Genomic DNA, 23,551 nt, shown 5'->3' on the forward strand with positions numbered 1-23,551 from the left:
ATTAAGAACCTTATCCAAAAACTCATTTAAGCACTACGTAGCTATTTCCTTCCTTCCTTCAAGTTCCTTTATGTAGTTAGATATAATTTACATCCAATAAAAGTTTTTAACTATACAACATGATGAGTTTTTATTATAATCATTTATCCACAATCATGTATAGAATATTTTAATCACCTTAAAAAGTTTCCTCTGGCCCTTTGTATTAAATTGTGTCCCCCAAGTTCTTGGCCTCTAAGAACTACTAGTTCTGCATTTTATCCCTATAGTTTTGCCTTTTCTAGAATTTCAGGTAAATGGAATCATAAGGTATTGTAGTGTGTTTGGCTTAAATGCAATGCCATGTTTTTATGACTCATCCAGTTGTTGCATTTCTCAATATTTTGTCCCTTGTTATTGCTGAGTAGTAGTCAATTATATAACTCTTTAACAATTTGTTTATCCATTCATCCGTTGATGGAGAATTGGTTACTTTCTGCTTAATCTTTAGTATGTGCATAGCCAATTGTCCCAACACCATTATTTGGAAAGATTATCCTTCTCCTCTATTGAGTTGTCTTTGAAACTTGTAGAAAACTGACTGATCATAGTGCCTTGAGTATACAGGGTGGGGCAAAAGTAGGTTTACATTTGTTCATATGGAAAATAATAATTAATAAATAAGAATACAAGAATTAATTCTTGTGTTGTTGAGTACTCATAACTGTAAACCTACTTTTGTCTCACCCTGAATTTCTGGATCTCTATTGTATTTCATTGACTTGTTGTTCTTTACACCAAAGCCACATTGTCTTGGATTACTGTGGCTTTATAAATACATTTTGAAATCAGGTAGTGTTAATCTTTCAACTTTGTTCTGTTGTTCCACTCTAGATCATTTACATTTCCTTTTAAATTTTAGAATTCAATGTCAATTTCAATAGAAAAGCCTTCTAGGAGTTTTATTTTGATGGGATTGAATAAATCTACTTGGAGAATAGATATCTTAATATAGGATCTTCTAATCCATATGAATATTCTCTACTTCACTTATTTAGGGTTTTAATTTCTCTCAGCAGTATTTTGTTCTTTCCACAGAATGATTTTGTCAGAGCCTTCTAACTTCTGCATCCAAAGGTTCCTTTCGATCCCAATCCTACCTGATCTCTTTAGCACCCAACACTGGGCCATTCCCTCTTTCTTGAGGTTCCTTCCTCCATGGAATTCACGTCTTCATTGCGTCCCCGTTTTCTTCTGCCCCTTGTATTGCTCTGCCCTGTTCACTCTGCCCTGTTCTTTCCCTGTTTCGCATGACCACAGAAGGAACAACTAAAGCTGATCATCGATACTCCAGGTGACTACAGTAGTAGTTTCATGGTTAGCTGTATTGATGAAGACCTGTTCTGGAAGGCTGCTCTTTGGATCTTTTAGAAAGCAGTCTGTCCTCCTTCCAACAATTGTGGAATTGTGGGAGGAAGGATGACTTTAAAAACATACCACTGTAGAAGTAGTAAGATGAGAATTGTAATGTTGGAAAACCTAGCAGTTTTGTAGGTTTTCCTACTGACCATCTCAGTCTATTGAGATCTCCAGCTATTTACTTACTTACTTACTTACTTACTTACTTATTTATTTTTATCTTTATTGTTGAAAGTATTACATATGGTCCCCTTTTACCCCATTGACCTCTTCTAGCCCGCACCTGCCCCCCACCCCAGGTCTTCAACACCCTATTGTCTGTATGCATGGGTTATGCATATATGCATACAAGTTCTTTGATTGATCTCTTCCCATCCACCCACCCTTCCCTGCCTTCCCTCTAAGATTCAACAGTCTGTTCCATGCTTCTATGCCTCTGGATCTATTTTGCTCAGTTTATTTTGTTCATTAGATTCCACATATGAGTGAGATCATGTGAGACTTATCTTTGTGACTGGCTTAGTACCATCAAACCAGCACTGCAAGAAATGCTAAAGGGCCGAAGCCGGTTTGGGTCAGTGGATGGAGTGTCAGCCTGCGGACTGAAGGGTCCCAAGTTCGATTCCGGTCAAGGGCATGTACCTTGGTTGCGGGCATATCCCCAGTGTGGGGTGTGCAGGAGGCAGATGTTTCTCTCTCATTGATGTTTCTGGCTCTCTATCCCTCTAGCTTCCTCTCTGTAAAAAATCAATAAAATATATATTTTTTAAAAAAGAAATGCTAAAGGGACTATTGTAAGAAGAAGAAATAGAGAGAAAGAGAAGAAAACAGGCATAAATAGTAAGAATGGTAAAAATAAGTACCTATCAATAATAACCTTAAATGTAAATGGCTTACATGCTCCAATCAAAAGACATAGGATACCTGAATGGATAAGAAAACATGACCCATATATCATCTGCTGTCTATAAGAGACCCACCTCAGAACAAAGGACTCATACAGAATGAAAGTAAAGGGATAGAAAAAAAGTTTCCAGGCGAACAGAAATGAAAAAAAAAAAAAAAAGCTGGAGTAGCAATACTCATATTTGACAAAATAGACTTCAAAATGAAGGCCATAATGAGATAATGAAGGCCACTTCATAATATTAAAGGGATGGATACAACAAGAGGATATAACTCTGGTAAACATATACACCCAATATTGGAGCATCCAAATATATATATATATAAACTTCTGGAGGATCTTAAGGGAGAGAGCAACAGCAATACAATCATAGTAGGGGACTTTAACACCGCACTGACATCACTGAATAGATCTTCTAGAAAAAAATTAACAAGGAAACGGCGATCCTAAATGACACACTAGATCAGATGGAATTAATTGACATTTACAGAACATTTCACCCCAAAGCTACAGAACAGACATTCTTCTCAAGTGCACATGGGATATTTTTCAAACAGGAATTTTAGGGATAAGATAGGACAGGTTTAGGAAATTTTAGAAATTTTGGGAATTAAGGGGACCATGGAGGAAGCACAGGGCTGCAGAGCAGCAACAGGTACATTTCCATAGAATGAGGGAGCTGGGAACTGCAAAAGGTCTATATTTACAAAATAAAGAGAAGGAAGCCCTTCATCCAGAAGGAGAAGAAGAAAGCCCAAAGGGAATGGGAAAACAATAAGGAAGGAGAGGGTTGGGGAGGAGAACCTCACCTGTTCCATGTGAGGTTCAACCTTTGAGCCCAGGAGTTACTGTAGTAACCAGTCTAAGGGAATAGTGACCAATCAGAGGGGATATCAAGGCACCAGGATCTGCAGCCTTTATAAGCCATAAGGAAAGGGAACTCAGTGGGACCCTTTCCCCCTCCCTACTTGGGAGTCCCTTCTGTGGGACTCTTTCCCTCTCCCCATGTGGGAGTCTGTACTTGTTCTTCAATAAATCTCCACCTTTGCTATACCACTTTCTGTCCATGGATTCATTCTTCAATTTCGGCGGACAAAGAATCCGGGTTTCAGTCCAAAAATTCCATATCATTTTAAAAAATAGACCACATGTTAGGACACAAACTAAGTCTCTATAAGTTCAAGAAGATTGAAATCATATCAAGCATCTTCTCAAGTCACAATGGCATGAAATTAGAAATCAACTACAATAAAAACACTCAAAAACATTCAAATACAAGGAGGCTAAATAGCATGCTATTAAACAATGAATGGGTTACCAAAGAGATCAAAGAAGAAATTAAAAACATCCTGGAGACAAATGAAAATGAACACACAACAACCGCAAATCTATGGGACTCAGTGAAAGCAGTCCTGAGAGGGAAGTTCATAGCATTATAGGTCTACCTCAAAAAACAAGAAAAACATTTAATAAGTTATCTAACACTACAACTTAAAATAGAAAGAGAACAATAAGAAAAGCCTAGAGTAAGTAGAAGGAAGGACATAATAAAGATCAGAGCGGAAATAAATAACATAGAAACTAAAAAAAGAAAAAAAAAATACAAAAGGTCAATAAAACCAAGAGATGGTTCTTTGAAAAGATAAACAAGATTGATGAGCCCTTTGCCAGACTCATCAAGAACCCAAATAAACAAAATCAGAAACAAAAGAGGTGAAGTAACAGCTGACCCCACAGAAATACAAAGGATGGTTAAAAAAAAAAAATACTATGAACTACTATATTCCAACAAACTAGATAACCTGGATGAAATGGTCATATTCCTAGAAAAATACAATCTTCCAAAACTCAATCAGGAAGAATCACAAAACCTGAATAGGCTGATAACTACTGATGAAATTGAAGCAGTAATAATAATTAAAAAAAAAACAAACTCCCAGGAAACAAGAGTACAGCTTTCTTTTTGAGTCACTTTTTAAAATTATAATTACTAGAGGCCTGGTGCGTGGATTCATGCACATTAAAAGGAAATTAAATAGAAGGTGGCTGGTGGGGCTGGACTGGGCGAGACAGGCTGGACACGCTCTGGAGCCAACCTCCCAGGGTCCCTCCCCAGCCAGCCGCACCTAGGGCGGCGCCAGAGCTTGAAGGGCGTCTGCGGAGTGAGTCGGGGTCCCTCTTGCAGGTGGGGTCCCTCAGCTTGGCCTGCGGGGATCAGGCCAAAACAGGCAGTCCAACATCCCCCAAGGGGTCCTGGAGTGCGAGAGGGCACTCTGCAAAGCTCCTGCGTTGAGCGTCTGCCCCCTGGTGGTCAGTGCGCGTCATACCTACTGACCAGTCAGCTGGTTGCTTAGCCTTTTTACATATGCCACTTAAAAAAAAATACTGAAAGTTTGGGAAAGGTGGGGGAGTTATGAAATCAAACGAAGGACTTGTATGCATGCATATAAGCATAAACAATGGACGCAAAACTCTGGGGGGGGAGGGCATGTGTGGGTGTGGGGTGGGGGGGTAATAGTAAGATATGTACACATATAATACCTCAATAAAAATATTAAAAAAAAAAAAATACTGGGCCTGGCCGGAGTGGCTCATTTGGTTGAGCATCATGCTGTGCACTGAAAGGTTGCTAGTTCCATTCCCAGGCAGGGCACATTTGATCCCAGGTCCCAGCATGTATGGAAGGCAAGTGATCCTTTTTTCTCTCTCACATTGATGTTTCTCTCTCTCTCTCTCTTTCCCTTCCTCTCTCTAAGCATGTCCTCAGATAAGGATAAAAAAAAATTGAAATTTACATAACATAAAATTAACCATTTTAAAGTGAACAGCTCAGTGGTATTAATACACTCACAATGTTGTACAACCACTACCTCTATCTAGTTCCATCACTCAAAGTAAAACCCTTTATCTACTAAGTGGTCTCTCCCCATTCTCCTCTACTCCAGCCCCTGGCAAACACCAATCTGTGTTATGTCTCTACAGATGTATCTATTCTGGATATTTTATGTAAATGAATCATACTATTTGTGTAACCTTTAGTGGCTGGCTTCTTTCATTTAACATAATTCTTTGGAGGTTCTTGAGTCACTTTTTAACTGTTTCATTTTGTTAAACTGTTCTCTGTCACATAATGGGATCCCTGGTTACCCAACCTGTCTGATCAAACTTTAGTTAAATAACCCACAATATTAACAGTACCGTGTACACAGCAGTGATATCTTAAGGATGGTGATAAGCACTGTTTGGCGGATGGTTCTCTCAGAGTTGTTTTATCAAGGAAAAAACTACAGAATATCCCAAACTCACTTGCTCGTTAGCAAGATGCTACCATAAGATGCCTGAAGAAAAAAAGCAGAGAAAGACAGGGAAAGCTGACCACGGTTGAGAGCCAGCTGTGGAGGCCCTTAGATCCTGGGCAAGGGAGGTACTAGTAGAAATTGCGTCCTCCCATCTCCGTCTGCGCTTAGAACCTGGCTGAAATAGTCCATCCAGCCCAGCCTTAATGCAGTAATCAGGCAAGTTGGAGAAATGTTATGAATCCAATGCTTAAAACCAGAAAGGCACAGTACAGACAAAACTCTCCCACCCCAAAACCAAAAGCTTTTCTAGCTGAGTTATTTTGTTTCGTGGATTGGATGTTTGCTAGGCTTTTATGAAGATAGATATTTTTAATTATTTTAATATTTTATTGATTTTTTACAGAGAGGAAGAGAGAGGGAGAGAGTTAGAAACATCGATGAGAGAGACACATCGATCAGCTGCCTCCTGCACAGGATGTGCCCGCAACCAAGGCATGTGCCCTGGACCGGAATCGAACCTGGGACCCTTGAGTCCGCAGGCCAACGCTCTATCCACTGAGCCAAACCGGTTTCGGCAAGATAGATGTTTTTAGATGGGAACTGAAAAATTATGGCAGCACACTTAAACGCACATTCAAAATGTCTACAACAAGTGCTATTTTTAACCTTACAGGAGTATTATAAGGATCTATTCTCACTTTATCCCTCTCTCTTCCTCTCGTTTTTGCATCTGATTATTGCATAGTACAAAATAATTTGTATCCTAATTTCAGCTGCCCTTTGCAAGCTTTGTGAACAAATAACTTCTGAGCTTGTCTCCTCATCCAAGAAACAGGAGATGATGACGTCCCACTTGAGAGCTGGATGCGGTCATTGTGACAGGGAAATGCACAGGCTCTCGGTAGGTAGTTCGCGCTTATATCTCGGTGAACACGCCCATTTTTAATTAGAATTGCAGCCAAACGACACTCTTCCCGTCTGCCTTCCTTATGGACTGTCGGTGTGTAACTGCTAGTCCTACTGCTGTATAGCAGAGACTCTGCAGGCAGGCAGCCGCCAACGCGGTCCGAGACAGCGCTGTTTTGGTTTGAAAACCTGGGATTCAGCCAGGGCCGCCCTAACAGAAACCCGCAGACCCACGACCCGCCGCAGGCTCCGCCCCCTGCGCCCATTGGCCCATTCAATTCACGCCGGCACCAATGGGCGGAGGCGGCGGCCGCGCCTCTCCCGCCGTGCGTCGCGCCGCGGGCTTTAGAGTGAGGGATCGCGGCGCGGCCATCGGAGACGCCTCCTCCGCCTGCGCCCTGCGATGAGCGCCCCAGCGGTTCCAGGCGACCTGCAGCTTCCCCCGAGCCAGAGGGCCCAGCTCGCGTTCAGCGGTGAGGGCCGCGGGGCGAGGGCCGCGCCACCCGGCGAGGGGACGGGGCAGCCGGGCTGGGGGTGGAAGGGACGCCCAACGGTCAGGACCTTGGGTCCGCAGACCAGCTGCAGCCCTGACGCTCCGCGGGGCACTCGGCCGCCCGCAGCTGCCTTCTTGCCCGAGTGGTACCCGCCCCGCGGCGGCAGTTTGCGGGTCGGTCGCTTCGCGTTGCAGCCCTTACCGGCGCGGCGTGAGCCCCTGGCGGCCGAGGCCGGCCGGCTGTCAGGACGGCGTTTACCGAGGGGGCGCGTGCGGGGCTGCGGCCGGAACCGGCGTTGTGGGGCGGGGCCCGCGGGGCCGGGCTTCGTCGGCGCGGAGAACCGAACGCGTCCGCTCGGGGCGGCCCCACCTCCGGAGCTGGGAGTCAACGCCTCGCGATGGGATTGTCTCTTCGGATGCGCCCTGAGTAACGCCCTGGACGTGATGGAAATGGAGGGTTGGCTAGGTCTTCAGAAGTCATAGGGTTATTTCTTTGGCCGACACTTGGGAAAACAGAACAAGGAAATGTCACCCAGCTCAACTAGGGTAAATTAAAATTTGGAGTCTGGTGTCTTCACCTCTCCCAGTTTGTTTCCTAAAGCTTGCCTTTCAGTAACCATATGTTGAAAATTATGTTCTCCAGATGTTTCATTTCAGGATAGAAGGTCATGCGATTCTTGTGCAGAGTGGTTGTGGGACCAACCATATAATAACAGCCTTGTAATAGTAAGGTTTTCCAAAGGCAACACTAAATGCTGGGCCATTTTCTGCTGTCTATAAGATGTGATGTTAAGTAGAACATTTGTCGAATTGAAAATCTTCATTTAGTCAATATTTATTTGATGTTATTGTAACTAATGTTGACTTGTAGCTGTTTTGTTATTCAGAGCAAAGAAAACAAAAACTCAAGGAGCATCTGTTAAAAAGAAAAACCTTTTTTGCATACAAACAGGAAAATCAGAAATTCTCCAGGTGAGGTAAAAAAAAAAAGCAAAACACCTTCTTTTGCCGATTGGTAAAACTTAGATCTTTCCAATAAAAATGTAATGTAAGCCACATGTGTAATTAAAAATTTTCTAGTAGCTACATTTTTAAAGTTTTTTTAAGGTGAAATGAATTTTTTTTAAATATGTTTTTATTGGTATTAAAGAAAGAGGAAGGGAGAGAGAGAGAAACATCGATGATGAAAGAGAATCATTGATTTCTGGGGATCGAGCCTGCAACCTGGGCATGTGCCCGGACCGGGAATCAAGTGACCTCTTGGTTCATGGCTCAATTCTCAACTACTGAGCAACACCAGTTGGGCTGAAATGAATTTTAACCAGTTAACTACCACGCGTCCAAAACGAAAACCATCCCCACACGCCACGGTATTTTGAATTTAATTTAAAAAATCAATTTGCAGTTAATATTATAAAAATAAATATATTACAATTCGGGTGTTCTTGAATATTTTCAGCCGAAAATTCATGCAAAAAAAAAAAAAAAAAGATTTTAAAGTTTATCAGGGCTTGCCACTTAGGGAAAACGTGTTTTTTTAATAGACACGCGTGGTGGGTGGGGAAGGTCCTCCACTTGTGTCTACAGACGCTTATGGGGTACAATGGGTTAATGACATTTTGTTTAATGCAACATTTCCTGTGTTGTCATTTTAACATGTAATACTTTAAAATTGAAATATTTTATATTCTTTTTGGTATTAAGTTTTCAAAATCTGGGTCTGTTTTTAATACTTTCAGCGCACCTCAATTTGGATTAGCCACATTGTAAGTGGCTAGTGGCTACCTTACTGGATTGTGCGGCATCAGATCACCATTTCCTGTGTAAATTCACACTCTAAGAGGAAACAATTTTAAAGCAAAATGTGTATTTTTATCAAAATATTGACATGGTTTATACAGTTCTACAGAGGCCAGTCTTTGTATAATTTACAAGGTTTTGGAGTGTATGTGTGGGGTCGGGGAGTGTTGTTCTTTGGGAGGCGGCCCTCCTAAATGTTTGGAAATCATTTGTTGTAGTCTCAGTGATCCATAGGAATATATTTGTATTGTTTTGTTAAAATTTTTAAAATAGTACATGGTTGTGACTAAAACAAAAACCCTGAAAGTATATAAAGAAGAAAGTCAAAAGGTCCCCTCACTCTTTTCAAATAACTGGTATGGCATTCTTCCAGGCTCTTTGTGCAATTTAAGAGTATGAGGTTAGAGTGATAAGGACTGGGCTGGAACACCTAAGTCTGCCACTATAATTATAATTATAAACCTCAGGGCGGGGGCGGGGGGGGGTGGTACTTGGTCTCTTTGAGTCTGTTTACTTATATTAAAATGATAATAAAAATTGTATGTACTCCACACATGCACATGTTCAGAAAGAGTGCAAATGAAAATGCAAGTGGGATAAAATGCTAGCAGTAGACAAATCTGAGTAAAGAATATATGGATATTCTTTGAACTATTTATAATTTTGCAACTTTATGTAAGTCTGCCATTATTTCCAAATAAAAAATGTTTAAGCTTTTAACTTCACATTTATGTTGCTTTACTTTAGAATAAACATTTTCATAAATCCCACAGTTCCTTGTTTAAAACAAACAAAAGAATGATCTTAGGCTTTTGATTTAGATAACTGAGTCTATAGTGAAACCATATATTGAAATGGGGAACACAGGTGTAGGAATGGAGAGTTTGACCCTAAATCGGCATGTTGTAGGTTCATGCTTTAGACTGGAAGGAAGAGTGTACCAGAGACAGGCTGGTAGTCTTTGGTGGAGGAAAAATAGGTTAATTGTTACTAAGATTGCTTCTAGCCCTGACCAGTGTGGCTAAGTGATTAGAGTGTTGGCACATGCACCGAAGGGTCTTGAGTTCGATTTCTGGTCAAGGGCACATATCTGGATTGCAGGTTCAATCCCCAGTCCCAGTTGGGGCGTGTGCAAGAGGCAACCAATCAGTATGTTCCTTTCACATCAATGTTTCTCTCTTCTCTCTCTCTCTCTCCCTCTCCCTCTCTCCCTCTCTCCCCCTCTCCCCCTCCCTCCCTCCCTCCCTCCCTCCCTCCCTCCCTCTTTCCCTCCCTCTCTTTTCCCCTTCCTCTCTTTCTCCTTTCTCTCTCTCTCCCCTGCTCCTCTCCCTTCCACTCTCTAAAAAAAAGCAATGGGAAAAATATCCTCAGGTGAGGATTAACCAAAAAAATTAAGATTGCTTCTAATTTTGTCAGTGAGATAGTATCACAGTATATTGTAAGCCCAGAAGTAATAGAATCTGAGATCAATAAGTGGTCTTATTAGTGAAGGTACCACATTGGGAGCAACCTGGCAGGTTGACCCTGAGCATCATCTCCCACCCACACTAAACAGCAGGCCAGGTAGTAACAAGAGGAGTATTTGCCATCAGGAATTGAATACAGGAGCTTAAACTTGAGAAATGTTGCTGTGCTCTAGGCCACTGGCAATGCTTGGAAGGAATGAGAAGCACCTACACTCAGAAGCTAGCTACCAGTATACCCAGTTCAGGAGCACATCTTGATCCTTCTCTGCCATCATTGAAAATGGGTAGTACAAGCTGTTTCAAAGTTCTGCTTCTTCAAGCAGACTAAGCAAATAGATGTTAAGCAAATAGATGTGAAAGGCATAACAACCATAATAATCAGCTATATAGATTGTAAATTTGTTATGCGAAAATATACTTTTTTCCCATTTTTACATCTCTGAACTTGAGTTTTATCTTAGAATCAATGGCATCTAATTGACCCTGTTTTTTCCTTGCTAAAAGATTCTCACAGTCTGTACTAATCAGCTTAAATATGTAAAAAGGAGTTTAAGTCAAATAAAAGTTGCGTATGACAAATCTCTCAGTTCTTAGGTCAATTTAAAATTATGAAGTCAGGTAATAGTTAATATTTTTCCATTCCTTCCAAAAAAAAGGAAACCTTTTTGGTATGGGGTTTAAAAATTCTTTTATTTTTATTTTTTTAAGTAGTAGAAACAAGGGAATGATGACATCTGAGGGCCCGGTCCAAGAAGAGACAAAAGTTCTGAAACTTAAGACAAAAATGGTAAGATAGGACATAGTCCTCAAAACTGTTCCTTTTCCCCTTTCCTTCTCTTAAACTCTTTCTGAAAGAAATGAATTCTGAAATACTAATTTGTTTCAAATTACTCTTTTAGGCTGATAAAGAAAATATCCATAGACCTACAAGGAGCAAAAATAATATAACAATGGAAAAAAATTGTATTCCGTTAAAACCTTCTAATGAATTAACCAATTCAACTATAGACACTGATACATATAACTTGGAGAATAATAATCAAACTCTGCAGTTGTTACCAATTACAAATGATCGCCAAGGTCAACGTATGACATTAAGCCAAGCATTTCACATTAAAAACAATAATAAAAAGAAACAAGTGACTACAGAAAAACCAAAGCAAGATGCTAACGTGCTCAAGAAACCTGTGCTTGGATCTTATCGTGGCCAAATTGTTCAATCTAAGGTTAATTCATTTAGAAAGCCTGTACAAGTCAAAGATGAGCATTCTACAACAACAACAAAACTTTCAACTCCTATCTCTAAGGCCGCAAAACCTCAGCCTGTGAACACCAGCAGTGTAATAGCAAAAAGTCACAGAGCCTCAAATATGACGACTAAATTTGTGAGGGCTGCATCTCAGAATGAACAACTTTTACGTCCTCCTATTAGAAGTCACCACAGTAATACTCATAATGCCCAGGAATCCCTGAAACAAGGCATTGCCAATGTAACAGTTCGGAAAGGGTCTCATGAGAAAGAATTACTACAATTAAATACAGTTTTATCTAGTGTCAAAACCATTTCTTCTCAGGAAGTAAAAAGAAATAAGACAGTATCAAGAAGCATCACATCTGAAATGATAGCCAGGCCTGCTTCATCTTCTAATATCAAACAGATAGAAAAGTCAAAAACCATTGACCAGTGCAGGCATACTATAGCAAAAGCAACTATCAACAGTAGAAGGGCTCAGCCCAAAGAAACTGTAGAAGAAAGAAAGTAAGTAGTTGTAATTCATTAGCTGAATTTTCAAATTTGTGATTTGGTTTATAACTTCCTTTAATGTATTAAAAATTTTTTGTGTGTATTCTCTACTGTCATGTGCAGACAAATTTAAGCAAATTTATATTGTGGAACAGTATGACCTGAGTTATTGTGTTTGTGTTTTATTAGATTGTTTTATGTAACATCAGTTAAAATTCTTAATGAAATTTGGAAGTATTTTATAACCTATCCATTTAAAAATTCTTTCTTATGTCTTTGAGCATATAATTCACTTTGATATTTTTAAATTTTTTTTCTTTGAATTTGTGAACCATGTCTTGCCACTAGCATGGAACTACTTAAAGGTTTGAAATATTTTTTAACTTTTCCTCTATTTGACAATGCTATCAGCAATATCACAGTAATGTACTACTTATAATTATAGAGCTCGTCTGAGTGAGTGGAGAGCTAGCAAAGGAAAAATGCTGAAAAGGCCTCCTAGCTCAGTAGTAACCCAACCTGAACCTGAACCTGAAGGACAGAATGAAAAACAAGTTGGGTCATTTTGGACTACCATGGCAGAAGAAGATGAACAAAGATTATTTACTGAAAAAGTAAACAAGACATTTTCTGAATGCCTAAACCTGATTAATGAGGTAGTGTCTTTATGTTATATTTGTTTAGTAGTTTATAGTTTGCAAATTACCTTCATAAATATCCCATTAATTGTCAGTCTTTTTTACCAAGTAATGTGTCACTGGTGTTATGTAGACTTACTGTTAATTATGAGATTATTTCTCTTTGGCCTTTAATGGGCTGCATTTTCACCCTAGCCGGTTTGGCTCAATGGATAGAGCGTTGGCCTGCGGACTGAAGGGTCCCGGGTTCAATTCCAGTCAAGGGTACATGTCCAGGTTGCAGGCTCGATCCCCAGTAGGGGGCGTAAAAGAGGCAGCGATCAGTGATCCTCTCTCATCATTGATGTTTCAATCCCCCTCTTCCTTTCTGAAATCAATAAAAAAAATATATATTTAAAATAAAATAAAATGAACTACATTTTCATTGAGTTCACAGAAATATGTCAAAGGAATAGATTTTTTTACTTGAGTTACAAATATTGTATTCCTCTATGGTGTTAATAATTTACTAAGTCTAGCAATACAAACTAGTCCTTATTATCACAGGTTAAATTCAAATTGACTAAAATATTTTCAAACACTTTCATTAATCTCACCCAATATCATTATGATCTAGAACTTATTGTATTTTATTGTTGGACCAAAATTTGACAGACTATAATAATTAACACCAGAATGTTTTCTTTATTTCCTAACTACTCTTTAATCTTGCTTTGGTCATACACTACTGTCTAAGTTCCAGAGCAAGACTGAATATACAGAGTATGATTTCAAACTTTAGTCTTCATGAGCATCTTTAAACATTTTGTAGTTTTGAGGACCAATGAAAATTACAATCAGGGAAACTGATTCTATTCTTATATCTGCTTAGCTGGAGTTTTTTATTGATACTATGGAATTTTTCTACCCTGCTACTTAACTATATATAACTCTTACTTACATAAACCATTACAGATTCATTTTAACCTTAATATCAAAACCTGACAAATATAATTTTAAAACCTGTGAGCTATTTTCACTCAGAAACACTTGGTAGATACAAAAATATATAAATATTAACAAGTGGAATCTACAATACATACGATAAAAGGATAAATATCAAGACCAAGTAGAGTGTTAGTCGTTTTTTTACGAATATTTTTCTCAACTAGTGTATTATTTTCTTTTGCCTTGTACTTATGACCAATATGCCTCATACTAGCCATTCAGAATAAATTTGGAGTGAAGAGGATAATAGTGGATAGTTTTATGAACAATTTTCCATCAACTTTTTCTATCATTGATTTTTATTATAGTGAGCTTAATTACTTATACTTTGTATGCTAAAAGGTAACACTCGCTTTATTTCTTGACATTTTAGGGATGCCCAAAAGAAGAAGTATTAGACACACTGAATGACCTGATTAAAAATATTCCAGACGCCAAAAAACTTGTTAAGTATTGGATATGCCTTGCACGTGTTGAATCACTCACAAGTTCTGTTGAAAATATTATCTCAATCTTTGAGAAGGCCATTCTGGCAGGAGCTCAGGTGAAATTAAAACTTATTAATTACAGTGCATGTAAATTATTTAGAATTATTTGAGACATATCACATCATAACTTAATAAAATTGTGGTTTTATATACATATAGAAGTAGTGAATGATAAAAGCCATAAGAATTGCATATTATAAAACCTGTTTCTCAGCCTTTTAAAACTTGCTCACATGCTAGGGATAATCATATTTTAGAAAATGGATATACTGTAAGCTGAAATGTACATTTAACGAAGCTTGCTGGGAGAAATATTTTAGCACATCTTGTCATTTTGCACATTTCCTACTTAAGAAATCTGTGAAATTTAATTTAAATACTAAAATTTATTTTTAAATTGTATTGAGGCTTTTTGGTTAGTTTGGCTTTTTGTTTTGTTTTTGTTTTTATGGGCAAATGTTCCTAAAATGTATTTTCTTTGGATGAGTTTCTCAAAAATACATACTTGAAGATTGTTTACAAATAATTTTTTCAAATTCTTTTTTTTAGCCTTAGCCTTTCCTTAAGAAAGGTCTACTCATAATAATATCAGCAAAAAGCCAACAAATGCTATTTGACCTTTTACAACTAAGAATATGAGCCAGAGCATACCTTTTATATAATATCTTGAATTTTATATAGTATCTTGAATATGTTGCATTAGCAGACATGGTGCCTGGGAAGTGCTCATAATATCTGGCATATAATGGACACTTAGTGAACTGTTGAATATTTCAACCTTGAGCTGTTCAAAGATGCATTTAATACCATGTGAAACACAAAAATATAACTATGTACTCAAATGAGGAGAAAAGAAATAAACTTAATATAAAGGTTATGTAAACTTAAATGTAATCAGCTCTTTAATAGATATTAATAATATTAATTTGCTACTTGTTTACTAATATTGTTCACATCAGGCAAGCAGTAATAGTTACCAAAGCCTTAAGAAAAATTATGGGGGAAAATTTTAAACTGATGAAATTTCATTCCTTAAGTTTATTTTTATTTTATAAATTGGAAAAGACAGCCATTTTTTCAATTTGAGTGGCAAAATAAGTGGTCTAAGAACCACTGCCTTGTTTATAATATAAAATTTAATCACTGGATTTAATATTTTAAACTTGGACAATGTAGTGTCTGAGGATATAAACTTACATGTGTCTGCTCTCTTCATTTAAAAAAATCAAGCCTATTGAAGAAATGCGACATGCAATTGCAGATATTCTAACAATGAAGAGTCAAGAAAAAGTTAAATTTGGTAAGTTAGTTTCATTTTGTTTACTTCAAGTGAATTGTGACTTTATTAAATTTGTTTGCTGAATTGTTTTTTATCATTTTTAATTTTTTTTAATATGTAGGTTAATTTTTTCTCATACATCTGTTGATATACCTCTGAGATTTAATAGCTTTCTGTAGTAAGAATTTTTAATTAGGAGGTCTCATTCAAAACCCAAATTTGTCATTGAGTGGCTGGGAAAGTTACCTTACCTCTGTAGAACTTAACTTCCTGTCTTAAGATTGAAGCAGTTTGACTAGACCTCTAAAAACTTTTTGCTTATTAAATTCTACCATAGCCCTGGCCTGCATGGCTTAGTTGTTAGAGCCTCAGCTTGTGTCTCGGGTTTGATTTCCAATCAAGGGCACATACCTGGGTTGCAGGTTTGATCCCCAGCCAGGTTCGGGCAGGTGCAGGAGGCAACCAATCGATGTCACATTGATCTCTTTCTTTGTCTGTCTGTCCCTCCCTCTCCCTCCTTTTCTCCTTCCTTTTTCTCCTTCCCTTTTCTCCCTCCCTCTTCCCTTCCTTTCCCGCTCCTTCCCACTTTCTAAAAGTCAATGGAAAAAATATCCTTGAGGTGAGGATTAACAAAAATAATAATAAAATCTATCATGTTTTGTGCTAGAGAGACACTCATTTAGGAATTCTTTTTGCTAGGAATAGATTGAGAGGAGATAAGAGATTCATTAGTTGTCAGGTATTTAAAATGTAAATATTTTCTAGATTCAGATATAGGTTTATGCTAGTTACTAAAAACTTTTACAAGAAATTTAGCCCCTTTTCTGTAAAATAGGATAATGTTAATATCTTAAGATTCTTGGGACCAGTAAATGAAATAATGTACAGGATTGGACAAAAGTAGGTTTAAAGTATGAGTATGTGAAACAGTTTATTGTATTATTAATTATTACTTACTTGTATTACAACTGTAAATCTACTTTTGCCCACACCTGTATATAAGAATCGAAGTCCTAGGCACATAGTAAGTTCATTAAACTTTAACCATGGGTAATAACTATTTTAGATGAGAGGAGAAATCACTACATATAAGTGTAAGCTAATTTGTTTCCTTTTTTAACAGAGTTATTTCCAATTTTTTAGTATAACTGTATCAGCCAATCACAAATATTTGAGCACCTATTATATATCATTGTTGCTTGTATCTGTTTTACTAATTTTATTTTTTATTAATTATAAAAAGTGTCAGTTTGGCCGAAACCGGTTTGGCTCAGTGGATGGAGCGTCGGCCTGAGGACTGGAAGGTCCCAGGTTCGATTCTGGTCAAGGGCATGTACCTTGGTTGCGGCACATCCCCAGTAGGGGGGTGTGCAGGAGGCAGCTGGTCGATGTTTCTCTCTCATCGACGTTTCTAGCTCTCTATCCCTCTCCCTTCCTCGCTGTAAAAATCAATAAAATATATTTTAAAAAAAACAAAAAAAACTGTCAGTTTGACCGTTTTAAGGCTCCTGATGACTGCTGCTAAATTGCTTTCCAAATTAGTTACAAGTATCCTTATTTTCAATACACAAAATGAATTTAAAATATAGAGATCTAGGTCATGGGCTAAACTTTATGTAAAATTTAAAATTATACTGAAATTCTAAACGTGTTATACACGTTTTGGTTACATGTTACCAAAAATCTGTTCAGTGATGTTAATATGTGTATGGCTTAATGGTTAATATCTACGTGTGAGGGGGTCCTCTTTTACTGACAGTATGTTTAGTTCAACAGTAAATATTTCAATTGATGGTTGCTGTTAATATGCCCCTAGGAGAACATACAAAAGATATATTTTTTCTAATGGTACTAGTTATATTTAATGATGAAACTTGAGAAGGAATGGTCAGGGAAGCAGGAGGAAAAACCAGGAAAGTCTACTATACCATAAACAAAAGAAGGAGAAAAGTTTAAGAATAACCCAACCTGGCAAAATGGTTGAAGAGGATCCAAAGGTATAAACCTCTAGTTATAAAATAAATAAGCCATGGTGACTATAGTTAATAATACTATATTGTATACTTGAAAGTTGCTAAGAGAATAGATTGTAAAAGTTCTCATTAAAAGAAAAAAATTTCACAATTTTACAAATACTGAATCAGTATACTGCTAAATACCTGAAACTAATATAATGTTATATTTCAACTAGAAGGCCAGGTGCATGACATTTGTTCACTGCGGGGGCGTCCTCAGCCCGGCCTGCACCCTCTCGCATTCCGGGACCCCTCGGGGATTGTCCACCTGCTGGGTTAGGCCCACTCCCCGCGCTGCCAAGGAGGCAGGAGAGGCTCCCACCACCGACACTATGCTCGCCAGCTGTGAGCCTGGCTTCTGGCTGAGTGGCGCTCCTCCTGTGGGAGCGCACTGACCACTAGGGGGCAGCTTCTGCATTGAGCGTTTGCCCCCTGGTGGTCAGTGTGCGTCATAGAGACCTGTTGTTCCCCCATTCCATCGATTTGCATATTAGGATTTTATTATATAGTATTATACCTTTGTTTTTAAAAATTAATAAAAAGAATAACTTAATCCTGTGTCTTACACACTAAAGACCGCAAAGTAGAAATAAATATTTCATTTTAAAAGCTTCTGCCCTGGCGGGTGTGGCTCAGTTGATGGGACATGGTCCCATGCACCAAGAGGTTGACAGTTCAATTCCGTCAGAGCACATGTGGGCTTGTGGGCTCGATCCCCAGTAGGGAACATGTAGGAGGCAGCCAATCGATGTTTTTCTTACACACCGATGTGTTTTCTAACTTATCGTTCCTATAGAATGTTTTCTAGCAGGTAGAATATTTGTCTTTAGATGGAAAAAGAAATGCTATCAATAAACTCTTGGCTTCCTAAGTAATTACTAGATATAAAATCAGTTTTACAAATTAAGATTATTTGCAAGTAGCATTGGGAAATAGAAGACAAATAATAAGAGAGACGAGCACCACTTGAGTCTCTCAGATACCTCAAGCCCACATTTCCACACTTGAAAACAATTTTTCTCTAAACCTCCTTTCTTTTGGTTCCCTTTCTCAATAACTGACACTGCCAAGTTCTCTACATCAGAAGTCTTGGGATTATATTTCACTGTCTCATTCTCACATCCCCACCTCTGTTCCTCGGCCAATCAAATTCAATTAAACTTTGTAAGCATCTCTTAAAATGCATCTATTTCTCTTCATCCTTACTCTTATTACTGTATTCAAGATCACCTACAGCTCTATCTGGACTACAACAGTAGTCTCCTACCTTGCCTGCTTCTCTACTCTTACTCTAATCCATTCTCAACGCTGCATTCAAAATGCCCTGTCACTTCTCTGGGTAAATTCCTGACTCCAGCCTCTTGACACTCCCATTCCTTCACATCTCCAAATTTCTTTCTTTACTTTTTTTATTTTCTAGAAAGGACTATATTACCTATTTTGTCTCTGGTCTATCCAAGCCAGTGTTCTACTTTTAATCTAATTCCTCTTTATCCTTTAGACCTCAACTCAAATGTCATTCTTTGGGGTAGCCTTCCCTGATAGCCACCTATTCTCCCCGACCCAACTAGGTTAGATGCACCTGTTTTGTGCTCCCTGTTTTTTCTCTGTGCAATAATTAGTGCACTTGATTGTTTGTCTTGTGTCTTTTAAACCATAAACTTGATGGACAAGGACGGTGTCCGACCTTTCTCACCATTATACCCCAGTGCTAATGCAGTGTCTAGCATATGTTAAGACACTTAAATATTTATTAAACTAAAGAATTCATATTCCCTCTCCCCACTTCAACATCTTTTCACTAAAGAAACAAACACATTCAGCCCTAGCGGGTATGGCTCAGCCCGCTGACTGAAGGGTCCCAGGTTGTCTCTCCCTCTCCACTCTCTCTAAAAATCAGTGGAAAGAGATCCTCTGGTGAGGATTAACCAAAAAAACAAACAAACAAAAAACCCAAACATTCCATTTATCATGTAACTGAAAGATCTCTTAGTAAAAATCTCTAATAATTTATCAATCAATCTGGAGGTCTCTCCGTTTGATGGATTTACCAGATGTCTCACAAGTATTTCACAACTGACATGTTGTATTTTAAACTTTGTCTTTCTCGACTGCTTCGCCATAACACCATCTCTTCTTCCCAAAAAATAAAAGAAAGAAAAGAATTACTCTGTCATTAAAGACTCCAAAGGAAGAAATTTTTGAAGGGATGCCCCTAATACATACACTTATTTATTAACTACTAACAGAAAAATACGCAACTCAGGCTCTTCCTTCTCATTGCCTACCTCTGCCACCTTGCTTAGACTATTAAAACAGCTTTGTGTTACCATCACACATTATTAGTTTTCATTCCCTGCCATTCTAAACCATCCTGTATTGTCACCAAATCTAATTGTATCTGTCTCTCATGAATTTTTTATATTATCAAACTTCTTGCACATAAAGTTCATTATAGTCTAGACCCTTTCTCTTTATCTAAATTCATCACCTCCTCCCCACTGACCTTTATATTCCTTACTTTATATTCTAAGCACACTGGCCCTTTAATGTTGTCTTACTATATCTTTTTTTAAAAGACAAAACCAAAAAAACCTTCATATCAAGATTGTCTTCCTTGGTCTTGTTAAGTACTTATTTTTCAAGACCCAGCATAAATGTTATTCATGACACCTTCCCTAGCCATCTTTCTGTCCTACAAGCAAAATTAGTTATTCTTTTTTATGGTTCTTATCTTAATTATAGCCATTTTCTTGTTTTATTTTCAAGCATGTCTCTTCCATGGAATATGAACTTTTTTTTTTTAAGATTTTGTATTGATTTTTAAAGAGAGAGAAACATTGATGTGAGAGCAAAACATCCATCAGCTGTGTCCTGCACACCCCCTACTGGGGATTGAGCCCACAGCCCGGGTATGTGCACTGACCATGAATCGAACCGGCAACTTTTGGGGGCACAGGATGACACCCAACCAGCTGAGCCACACCAGCCAGAACAGAATGTGAACTTCTTAAAGAACAGAGATGATTTCGTTCTTATATTTGTATATATAATCCCTGACACACAAGTGTTAGTAAATATTGTTAAATAGCCGTAGCCAGTTTCGCTCAGTGGATAGAGCGTCAAACCCCCCTCCCCCCCCACCCATGGACTGAAGAGTTCCAGGTTCAATTCCCTGCTGAAGAGCATGTACCTCAGTTGCGGACTCGATCCGGGTCAAGGTGTGGGAGGCAACCAATCGATGTGTCTCTCACATCAATGTTTCTCTCTCTCCTCCTCACTTCCACTCTCTCTAAAAATCAATGGAAAAACATCCCCGGGTGAGGATTTAAAAAAACATTAAAAATATGTATATAGATAGTTAAATAGTTGTCAGCAATATTTGTTTAGGAAAAGTAATGGTTAGGAGATGGCTTGGTTCTTTTATTTTTAAAATCTGGCTCACTATGAATAAATTTAATGTTTTCTGGTTTTGTTATTTAAATTTGACCAAAAGCATAACTTATAAATATATTTCTACTAGTGGCCCGGTGCACGAAATTCGTGCACATTAAAAGGGAATTAGAGGAATATTTTAATATTGCTATTTGCCCTTTCTCTATAATAGAAGTGTCAGAGATGAAAGAAAATTAGTAAAATATATATGAAAATCTCCCTCCTGTCAGAGTCTGGGGCACGCCACAGGACCCAGAGTCAAGTCCCCACCCACCTGCGTGTGCCTCGAAATCACGCAAGACCCAGACCCAGCCGGTCCCACCCCCATTGGGAGAGATCCAGACCCGGCCGGTCCCATCCCCGTCAAGCCCCGCCGGGTGGGGGGGGTGCAGCCTCAGGTCCCCTGACCCGGGGCATAGGGCACGGCCTAAGGTCCCCCGGCCCAGCACCAGGGTGGGGGCGCACCTTGAGGTCCCCTGTCAAGCCCTGCTGGGCGGGGGGCATGGCCTGAGGTCCCCCGGCCCAGGCTGGGGCAGGGAGCACGCCTTGAGGTCCCTCGTCAAGCCCCGCCAGGCAGGGTGCATGGCCTGAGGTCCCCAGTCAAGGGTGCCGCCTCAGGTCACCCACCCCGGCCTGGTTCCACGCAGCCTCAGGTCCCTGCTGATTGCTCATTAAGGCTCGTTACGGGAACTCGGCCTCCGCTGTGGGTGCAGCCATACTGTGTTACGGAAACCCCACCTCCGCTGTGGGCACCATCTTTGTGAGAGCGTGATGGTTAATTTGCATATTCCCTCTTTATTAGATAGGATAGGAGAAAATCTTGAGGAGGCTTGTGCAACCAAGGAAAAAATCCAAGAAGTCAACATTGAAGATATTGGTGTTAATCTAGAGTCAGGAAAACCTGAAATGGAAAAGAAACATCATAGAAATGTGGTATTTCAAGATTTTAACAACGAGCAAGTACACAAAACAAAAGATCCAGCCAATGATGTTAAAACCCCCAACACAGGAACTAGGGAAGGTTGCTTAATTAAATATAATGTGTCTACTACACCATACTTGCAAAGGTAAGCTTTTTAAATGTAATGTGCTGAGTTGTTTTTATGCTTAGGGATAATAAATATGGTATTTTAAAATCTTTGAGCTAGCTTCTGTTTAGAACTACTTGTTAACAGAATGGTTTTAAATAAATCGAATATCATTGGGACATAACCTTTTAAATACTGCATTTGCTTGCTTTTCCCTAAATATTGCCATTTTGAAAAAGAAAATTTTTACATCATCTTAATTGCTGATTGTTGATAATAGTAGGACTTGGAACTCAACAATTAGCCAATTCTATAGATATTCAAGTATCTACTGTGTACAAGTTGTAATAAAAATTGAGAGAAGAATAAATTCCTTATTTCAAGAAGCTCCCAGTACTTCTCTGTAAGATAATCAATCACATGATTATAACACAAGTTATGGTATGATAAATAGCATCAAAATACAAAGTAAAAATGGTAACATGTTTTTTTAGCTCTGGGAATAATTTTGTGGGGTTTTTGTTTGTTTTAGTGTAAAAAAGAAAATGCAGTTTGACGAAATAAATTCTACATTTAAAGAGCTCAAGTTTCTAACACCAGTTAGACGTTCTCAGCGACTTCAAGACAAGACTTCTAAATTGCCTGATATGTTGAAAGACCATTATCCTTGTGTGTCTTCATTGGAACAGTTAACAGAGTTGGGGGATGAAACTGATGCTTTTATATGCCGCCCTAATGCAGCACTGTGCCGGATGTATTTGGAGACTGAAACAACAGAAGAGAAATAAAGCTATGATAAGAAATAAGGATTTTATTATTCCTGGGGTGTGTGTTTGTTGTGGCTTCATATGTCTTAGTTCAGGAGTTGGCCAAGTTACCTAAGTGTTCATGACAGTAAACTCTTTTATAATATTCACATAATAGATGTTGCCTTCTGTTTGTCAGATAGCTAGATCCTATATTGTCTATCTCAACAGATTAAGATTTTCTTTAAGGTAGCTAAATTTTGTCAACTAGTTTACTATGTTCTTTTAGTATAATTATTAAATGTCATTCTATTTTCAGTGGTATTTCTAAAATAACTAATACTTAAACTTGTTTTGTAATATAAAAACTTAATTGTTAGATCATGTCCCCTGAAACATGATAGTTATATGCAGTAAACAGTTCTCTTCTTCCTACACACATACACTAATAAAATTGTTTATGTCTTTAAACTGATATTTAAATAGCATTTATCCTCTACCAGGTCCATGTTTTCAGATCAGTAATGGGCCATTGTAAGAGCTTAGATCATTTTAAAACTAATATGAATGTGGTTGAAAATCACATGCTTGGGCTCATTTATGTTCATATATTCCATTTGTGTAACAGTACCTTCCATTGTCTTCTCGTGTTCTTTTTTAAACTGCCTAATATGTAAACAATAAATTAACATATCTATATAATGATGTTTCAGTGCTATTTATTTCAACAAATATGAAATGTAGTTTAACCACAGTGAATAAATTTAAACCTCACCTTTGGAAATAAATTATAGTGGAATTTGACTTCAGGTTTTCAACACTTAAAAGTATGTGCTTAATGGTTATTTTCTTTTGAAAATAATCTACTTCTCTAAAATTGTACCTTAATTTTTACCATAATTATTTTTTAAAATAACTTTTT

General features: G+C 38.3%; 1 protein-coding gene across 2 annotated transcripts; it reads left to right on the top strand.

Moving 5' to 3' along the window:
• The first annotated feature begins 6,873 nt into the window (after window positions 1-6,873).
• On the top strand, window positions 6,874-23,277 carry CKAP2 (cytoskeleton associated protein 2). Of its 2 annotated transcripts, none has more exons than XM_008152093.3 (9): window positions 6,874-6,983; window positions 7,891-7,975; window positions 10,978-11,056; window positions 11,169-12,028; window positions 12,459-12,669; window positions 14,012-14,182; window positions 15,357-15,426; window positions 21,667-21,922; window positions 22,416-23,277. In XM_008152093.3, exons 1-9 carry the CDS (start codon window positions 6,914-6,916, stop codon window positions 22,669-22,671), a joined length of 2,058 nt encoding a protein of 685 aa, XP_008150315.2. In that variant the 5' UTR covers window positions 6,874-6,913; the 3' UTR covers window positions 22,672-23,277. The 2 variants fall into 2 exon arrangements, with proteins under 2 accessions (XP_008150315.2, XP_028017157.2); XM_028161356.2 differs by having other exon boundaries at window positions 10,981-11,056.
• The last annotated feature ends 274 nt before the right edge of the window (window positions 23,278-23,551 follow it).

This window comes from Eptesicus fuscus, chromosome 8 (assembly GCF_027574615.1).
Source record: "Eptesicus fuscus isolate TK198812 chromosome 8, DD_ASM_mEF_20220401, whole genome shotgun sequence".
NCBI classification, from domain to species: domain Eukaryota; kingdom Metazoa; phylum Chordata; class Mammalia; order Chiroptera; family Vespertilionidae; genus Eptesicus; species Eptesicus fuscus.

Bases quoted from the DNA above. Each gene is read 5' to 3' on its own strand.
- CKAP2 (XM_008152093.3), top strand. From the start codon at position 6,914: ATGAGCGCCCCAGCGGTTCCAGGCGACCTGCAGCTTCCCCCGAGCCAG. The intron at 12,029-12,458 runs GTAAGTAGTTGT...TTATAATTATAG, and splicing joins GAAACTGTAGAAGAAAGAAA to AGCTCGTCTGAGTGAGTGGA. The intron at 12,670-14,011 runs GTAGTGTCTTTA...TTGACATTTTAG, and splicing joins GCCTAAACCTGATTAATGAG to GGATGCCCAAAAGAAGAAGT.